The sequence below is a fragment of the Melitaea cinxia genome, chromosome 1 (assembly GCF_905220565.1).
Source record: "Melitaea cinxia chromosome 1, ilMelCinx1.1, whole genome shotgun sequence".
Classification (NCBI taxonomy): Eukaryota; Metazoa; Arthropoda; class Insecta; order Lepidoptera; family Nymphalidae; genus Melitaea; species Melitaea cinxia.
In genome coordinates this window covers 13907382-13916302 of record NC_059394.1, presented here as the reverse complement: position 1 = coordinate 13916302, position 8921 = coordinate 13907382, and the positions used below count along the sequence as shown (strand labels likewise).

At 30.8% G+C, this 8921-nt stretch overlaps 1 protein-coding gene across 1 annotated transcript; it reads left to right on the top strand.

Moving 5' to 3' along the window:
• Positions 1-2571: 2571 nt before the first annotated feature.
• On the top strand, positions 2572-8523 carry LOC123669910 (probable RNA helicase armi). The gene is made up of 5 exons (XM_045603429.1): positions 2572-2814; positions 3451-3854; positions 4571-4723; positions 5437-7710; positions 8096-8523. The coding sequence occupies exons 1-5, from the start codon at positions 2622-2624 to the stop codon at positions 8450-8452; spliced, it is 3381 nt and encodes a 1126-aa protein (XP_045459385.1). The 5' UTR covers positions 2572-2621; the 3' UTR covers positions 8453-8523.
• Positions 8524-8921: the final 398 nt, after the last annotated feature.

Genomic DNA, 8921 nt, shown 5'->3' with positions numbered 1-8921 from the left:
GGTAACAGTATCTAGTAGGTAAAAAATATTTGGTATATTTTGGTAGAATTCACGCTTTTCCACTATTCTGGTAGTTTTTCTTCCTTCATAGGCAAACCTATCGAAAAAATGCGGGTTATTCCCCTTTTCATCGAATGGGAAATCTTATTTCTAATATTAATTATTTGAGAGGGAAAGGTGTTGGGGGAATACCACATGTATTGAAAAAAATTGATTAGGTAGGTATATCTTTAATTTTTATTCTTTTCGTAACCATTCGTGCTGTGAGTTAGTGATGTTAAAGTTATCGAATTATCAGTGCAACTCGCGATTTTTGGTGAATAAAAACCCATAAAATGATTTTAGGGTATATTTTCCCGATTTACTCTATTTTGGCACATGAAACTTAAATTATACGAGTTTTGAGGTTTGTTACACTGTTCGTACTTAAATTTCACTTTACATAAATGGTACTTTAATTTTGGGCTTAATCGGACGTTGTTAGGTGCGCACTCTTTGTACAATTCTAAAAATGTACTAGTACACCTTATTAGTACTATTAGTGACAAAATGATAATAAATAGTACGTGGCTACAAAACAGTGTACAGGTCAAAATACTTTTTTTTTATCATTTTCATTTTTTTGTCTTCTAGCACTAAAATATATATGAAATAACAAACCTCATTATACTCATTATTTGATTTCCATAAATATAACGTAAAAAAATTCTTTTTACGTAAAAGTGTATTTAAAAGGTTTTTTCAATCACTAAAGCTCTCAATTTTTACTTAACCACGCTAAACAAAAACTATGACAAAAAAATTACTTTTACGTAAAAGGAATTAGTTTACGTTATGTTGATAAAACTTTGATTAAAAAGGGGACATTAAAACGCGAAATGAATAGAATGTGCAACGCGATGTAACTCGTTCGTTCGTACCGTTCTGCTGTATAGCTCAGTTTCAGTTTAGAGCTAACGGTGCTAATTATTTTTTAAATGAGATAACACCTCGCGTTATTGCCTCCACTGGTGACAAGAGGGCTGGTGCATTTTTTGCCTAGAGAATCGGCATAGCGATTCAACGGGGAAATGCTGCCAGCATTCTTGGCACAATTTCACGCGGACATGATTTATACCAAAACTATTTGTAAATATTTAGTTCTTAAGTTGTGAATCGTAAATATGTATAATATTTTGTATAAATAAAATTTTAAATATTTTAGTAACATAGATTATACAGTTGATAGTACTGTTACGGTGTACGATTAGTCAGATTAAGTCTGAATAACGATTGACGTTTGGTACTATTACATTTCGTACCTTACTAAGTAACGCTACTTTTTAGTACATCGTACATGTGCTACCCAAGACTATGGTATTTCCTAGAGGTATTTATATGAGCCTCTTATTAAACAATCCAATTTAAGCTAATTTAATAGGTACAAAAGAATTAAATATTATTGTTCTTGGAATGTAGGGGCTTCCCACAGTTATTAATTCCGAGTGAAACACAAAATTTCAATAAAAAGTAGAATAGGTTACAGATGCTAAGAAATAGGGCTCTCAAAGCAAATTAATGGACTCAAAACAGCTTTATGACAAAGTTACCCAACATAATGAACAGACTATAACTCGATCACAATTTAAAAATACCTATATTTCTGTAGATTTTAATTTTAAGTAATAAACATTGATTTATCTAATTTACGATGTTTTTTTGTTCATGTTATTGTTTTATCATTATAATTAAGAGAGCAATATTATACTTTTTCGTTGTAACACAACAGCGAAAACTTGTAATGGATTTTTAGTATTTTCTCGTTCTCTTTTGGTAGAATTTAGTAGTTTTTAACCTACACAAGCAGTAGATTCGTTAATTGAAATCTAGTCACACAGATCCGTTGTCTTTGTCACGTACTATTCTTTGGTACTATTGTCGAAGTTTTACAAAAAGACGTTATTCTGATAAATTAATAAAGCTATTTGGCATAACTAAAAGACTACACCAATTTAATTAAATCCAGTTTTAATTTCGGCAAAAGTGAAAAATCATTAATAACGACAAATTAAATTAGCTTATAGCTACTTATTTTTTTAAGTTTTTATATGGTATTTGTCTACATAAATTAATGTCTCGCGACAGTTAATTCCTTACTAAACCTAACAATAATTTATATTTAACAATATTTGTTTAAAATAGTAAAATTTTTAAAAGTTTTAAATATAAACAATAACATTTTCATATTAATAAAACACCTGGAATGTCATCTTCTAGCAATATATCACAATCTGGATACTCACCATCAGAACCGGAAACACCACAGGTTTGACTGTTGAAAATACCTCAATAACATCTCAACTCGTTTGTGGAAAAACTTTAGCAAACACACTATATTTTCAGAGTACACCACAGACTAGAATTCCGAATTTCGATCAGTCTTTAACTCATGGAGATCATGGACACAACTTTGAACAGTCATTAAAAAATGCTCACAAAGAACTGCATCAAAAAAGAATACAAGCTTTACGTAAGGAACTAGATTATTTAAAGTCTACAGAGTGGAAATTTGACTACGATAAAGGCTTTGTCCAGTAAATGTGTAGTATTCTATAAATTATAGCTGCTGTTTTATTTGCAAGATGTTTACCTATATTACAAACTTTTTCAATTACTTATTCAATAAAAATGGCACTGAAGAAAGTGATGATGAAAAGGAAAGGTTTTTAGCAGAGGAACTATTACAATTAGAAATACAATCTGAAAAGGAGTCTGTAGTATTAACAAGTGAAGTGGGAGATCAACCACGCAATGCAGTTTGTGTTAAAAAAACAGGTATAATAAAAACTAACATTATTTCTTATAAAACTTACTACGTAAATTTTACTAAGATGTAATCCCCGAAGATTTTGGTGTTTTATCATCGAACCCTGACATATTCCTTATTTCTAGGCACATTAAACGTATAATAAGAATATAGCTTACTGTACTGTGGGAAACCAACATTCCTAAAGACCACACAATAAAATTAAATAAATATATAATAATATGTAACAAATGAACTTAACAAAAATGGTTGTGGTTAATTTATATGCGGTAGAAGTAGGAGCGAGAGGTATACCATTAAAATTTCTCTATAATCTTCTGAAAGACCTTGGTCTGTCGAGAACTGCAGTAGGTTCTATTTTAGATCGAGTGTCTAAAGCTGCACTAACAGGTTCCTACTAAATTTCTCTAGGCAGGGCGGACAACTCGAGTAGTGAAGGTGAGCGTTGATGGGCATCTCAAAAGAGGCCTTCTTAAACTTATGCCTAGGTCGCAAGTCCTGGGAACTGCTCTGAGTTTCTCCCTCTGCCACACGATGGACCCGGCACTTGCACAGTGAATCCATGGACTGTTAAGAAGTTTGTCTCAGTAAAAAATTTATTAAATGTTCTGTATTTATTTTAAATGAAATTCTGTTTGTTTCAGGTTTAATAACATATTGTGGAGATAATTATGTGTTAATAGATGGTATAACCTATTATGATACTTCTGACTGTTACTTAAACTTAAACGTAAATGATAAAATAGTTTACTTAGGTTATAAAGACTGCAATGAAAGGTTTGTAATTGTTAGAATTTTAGAGAACCAAGGTATGTTTTGGGGTGATGAGGAGAATTTTGATGAACAGCATTTTAATGTTATTGATCACATTTTAATTGGCCAAGTTGCCAGAAGGCAGGATAGATTTGTTTATATTAGTGAAAGTGATATAAAATTTAACCTCGATGATGTTGAAGGAACTTTTGTTCCAATAGAAGGAGATTGGTTGGAAATCAAGTGTTCTGTACAAGAAGATTGTAACAAGTCAACTAATATATCTGCTACTCAGGTAATACAAATATATGCAAACCTTCCATAGCATAATTGCTTGTGTCTTATGTTATTTCTCCTTTGTGTTTGAAACATTTGTATATAATATACTTTACTGGATATGTTCTATAAATGTTTATATCATTTTTCTAAATTAAAATGTTAAAGTAGAAGCTACCTAAAGTTATAGCTGTTTTTTTTTAACCGACTTCAAAAAAAGGAAGAGGTTACTCAATTCGAACATATATATATTTATGTATATTCAGGGATAACTCCGTTGTTTATGAACCGATTTTGATAATTCTTTTTTTGTTGGAAAGGAGATATCCCTAGTTTGGTACCATGATAAGGAAACCAGGATCTGATGATGGGATCCCAGAGAAATCGAGGGAAACTCTCGAAAATCTACAAAACTTTTTACTGTGTGTACCAATTTTGATGATTTTTAATTAAATCGAAAGCCGATGTTTATCATGTGGCCACATTTAAATTTCATCGAGATCTCATTACAACATTTGGAGTAATCTTTGATAATGCGTATTTACTTGACTATTTTTTCGTCTACCTACTTTGTATTACTTGTCGATATAATTGAAGTCGGTTTTTCTTCGTTTGCCTGCAAACACATATATCTAATTGATGACTACAGAGCTGACCTTAGAACATTTTTTAGTTATAAAAAAACTAAAATTAATTTAAAAATTAACAATTAAAATTGTGTTCTTGAAATTTAAGGTTTTGAAAGTTACTGCTTTTAATCCAATTCGTACCAAAGTCATGCATGCTGTTATTACCGAATGGACAGGAATTTATGGAACTTGTGATAGAAAAATTTTTTTTGACAATACTGCATTATCAAATGGTTTGCAACCAGTTTGTGGTACAAAGGTGAGTTGTTTGTTTTAAAATTTTAACATGTTATAATAATATTAATATGCTTGTCATTAGTGATACAAACCGGCTTAATAAAAGCGACAGGCAAAAATCTAAGTTGTTCATCAACTGAATCTCATCATTGGTGTTGATACCTGTGCTTGGATTTATTTTTGCAACCATTTTTTCTCATTTGTAATTACTTCAAAGATATTGGTTTTAATTGTACATTGTAAAGAATTATCATTGCATGAAATACTTCAGGCAACAAAAGTACTTAAGTTGAAATGGATTAGTACTGTATCTTTCTAAGCAGCTTATCAAATAATGCATTGTCTGTGACATTTTTAGAAGTCAAAAGGGGTAATATAAGCAATACTTCAAAGACAAGAAAGATATATGTCATTGCCGACTTATGTAGAACTATAAGAGAGGAATAATTCCAACATACATTGTTTTGTCATATCTCACAGTGATTAAGTAGTGTTTTGGTTTTAAGGTTCCAGACAGCTTGATTTGTTCTGTGATGTTCAACAAAACTTGACATTTTTCAACCAAAATACTTAAATTTAGAAAACTCAATTTGGAAGTAGAATTTTATCTGTTATGTCTATTTGTTTGTTTCTAAAATTGTTTTGTATTATCTTTCAGTTATTGTCTTTGTAAGATTATTTGCAGGAAAATAATGACATTATTTAAAACTTATAAAGTACTTTTAATTTTTCTAGGTGTTGGTAGAAGCCATAGAAAGTACTCAGGGCTCATGCACATGGAGAGCTGTAAAATTAGTGTTCGTGTCTAGCGGATCCCCTAATAGATCTCAAAAGGAATTACCAAATGAAGAACAAGTTACTCTTAGCTTGGAACAGGAAAAAAATATTGAGATGACCTATCCCTTAAAATTTGACAAAGTTATTTTTGGAAAGACTGACAGGCTAATTTTGAGCATAAAAAATGGAAGTAACCAGGTATACGACATTAACAAATGGATAATATTGACTAAAAAGAGGAATTCACAAGTACATGTGACACCATTTATTAGTCAACCAATAAAGTTAGCTCCTGGACAATCATTAAATTTTACTGTGACATGTGTTCCAAAATTTTTGGGACTATCAAAAGAGTGTTTTGTGCTTTTATTTAAAGGGTTTCAATTGAAACGATTTATTGAAATAAATGTTATTGGAAGTGAAAAATATTCAAATGATATTACATACAATGTCAATGAAATGAAAGAATTACATAAAATCGAAGTCATGAAGAAAATAAGAAATAATAATGATCCATATATCCCTGGAGTTAGACCATATAAACAACCTGCATTTGTTGACGTAAGAATTGGGGGTTATCCTATACCTGAAAAAATATGGTCTGTACTCTTAGGAGATTCAAATAAAACAATATTTACATCAGATTTTGCAAAATTATTGATCAAAATTGAAACAAATTTTCCATTTCTGTTACACGATTTATCTATCACTAATTATATTGATAAATGGCATACACTTCTCTATATGGATGAAGTTCAAGCTAATTTGAATATGAGGATTCATGATAAAAGTAAAGTGTATTTACTACATTATGATCAATATCTTGGTCTTGAAGTGTCTGGCTTAGCTGAAACAAGGCCATCTTTAATGAAAGGGGATAAGGTTGTTGTAAAAGATGTTTGGAATGCTGATGCCTCTTGCTATGAAGGCTTTATTCACGATATAAGAGGCAATTTGGTTTTATTTAAATTTAACCCTCAGTTCCACGAAACTTATAGTGGTAGTGATGTTTCAATAGTTTTTCATATAAGCAGAACTAATTATAGAAGATCACATTATGCAATCAATTTAGCTTTATCTAAACTCGGTCCTGATATTTTGTTCCCTACTCGAATAAATACAAAGCCGCAAAAAATATCTGATGAACAACTAGATAACATAAAATGGTTTAATACAAAATTAAATACCGAACAAAAAAGCGCTATTATAAACATAGCTAAAGCCGAATGTCGGCCGATGCCTTACGTCATCTTTGGTCCACCTGGTACTGGGAAAACTGTTACTGTTATTGAAACTATTCTGCAAATATTGTCATTATTTCCTGAAAGTAGAATTTTGGTAGCCACCCCATCTAATAGTGCTGCAAATTTAATAACTGAAAGATTGATACAGTATAAAGATAGTTTTTCGGGTTCCATTGTTAGATTGATTGCTAACTATTTAGTTGATTCCGATAGTATACCTGATACAATCAAGCCTTTTTGTGCTACTCTTGATATAGCCACAGAGAGAACATCAAAATCAAAACATGAAGTTAAAAATAATATAAATCTTAATTGTCAGAAATCTGTCATAGGGAGACATCGTGTTACTATAGGCACGTGTTTCTGCCTAGGAACTTTGATACATTTGAATCTACCCCAAGGACATTTTACTCATATTATTGTAGATGAAGCAGGACAGGCGACAGAGCCCGAGATAATGCTACCTATGACTTTTGTTGACAAAGAACATGGACAAATAATTCTTGCAGGTGATCCGATGCAATTAGGGCCTCTAGTATTATCGAAATACTGTAAAGAATATGGATTGGATGAATCTTTTTTATGTAGGTTACTCGAAAGATTTCCTTATTTGAAAGATTACCAATCATTTGTAAATGGTTTTGATAATCGACTTGTTACAAAATTGAATGTAAACTATAGATCATTGAAGGAAGTTATTGAACTACCGAGTCAAATGTTTTATGACGGAACACTAAAAGCAACAATAGATGAAAGCATGCCATGGACATCAAAGTTTATAAATGCAACTCGTGAAATATTCGAATCAAATGATATATGTGGTGGACTATTTGTTTATGGTATTAAGGGTTGCAATGTAAGAGCAGAAGACAGCCCTTCGTGGTATAATCCACAAGAAGCTGCAATGATAGCTTTAACTACATGCAAATTGTTTAAAAAGAACATTACGGCAGATGAAATTGGTATTATAACACCTTACATTGCTCAGGTATTTAAACCAGTTTCTTAATTTGAGAAGAGCAGTTGACATTGTAGCTAATTTAGTAAAAAAAAGTACTTAATACAAACTGTCATATCATTTTTTATAAATCTTACCGTTAAAAACATTGTTTATATTGAAATCTATATCTATGTTCACGATAGTGCAAAACGTCAAACTACACTAATGATCAAACTCAATCATACATCAGTTGTTGCTAGTTAGAAATTTTAAATTTTAAGTATTTTTAAAGACAGGTAACATACTTGAATGCAAGTTCAGTTTCCGAGAAACTAAATTATGATTTATGGTTCTGCATTGACTGCTATAATTTGAGATATTTTTATGAAAATAGATTTATTACTCATAATAATTTTTTTACCTGTTTTTTCAGACGAAATATTTTCGTGTTCTTTTCGAATCTATGGGTCTACCTCAACCTAAAATAGGAACTGTAGAAGATTTTCAAGGACAAGAACGACCTATTATTCTCATATCGACAGTGCGGTCCAATGAGTCTCTATTGGAGGAAGATATGAGACATGCATTAGGATTTGTAAGCAATCCAAAAAGATTGAACGTGTCTTTGACGAGAGCACAAATTACAACAATAGTTTTCTGCAATCCACATCTACTGTCTACAGATCCTCAGTGGAAAAAAGTTATTGAAAATGCAGTTTCTATGGATAAATATATTGGCTGTGATCTACCATTTGATTGTCATAAAAGTATAAATGATGCAGATTATTGATTTCTTATTCTCAGATGTAAAGAAAAATATGTTTAGTTGAAATATGACATAAATGTGATTTAAAATTAAAATGTTTCGTTTTTTAAGAGCCCACTTACGAAAATACGACATAATTTAAAAAAAGAAAGTAGTTTCAATTATGTATTTACCTATTGTTTAATTAATGTTAGCTGTTATTATGATGAAAATGTTATTGAGATCCAATCACTACTTTTTGAGTAATCTTTGGTAACGCGTATTTACTTGACTAGTTTTTTCGGCTACTTAAGTTGTATTACTTGTCGACGTAATTGAAGTCGGTTTTTTATTTCGTTTGCGAGCAAACACAATTATTCTTGTTCATAATCGACAAAACATTTATTAATATTAAAAATATATATATTCCATACAAAATGTATGATTTATGTTTTCGCACCGTTTTAAGACGGAACCAGTTCTCGTAACGACCTTATTTTAATAAATATTATAC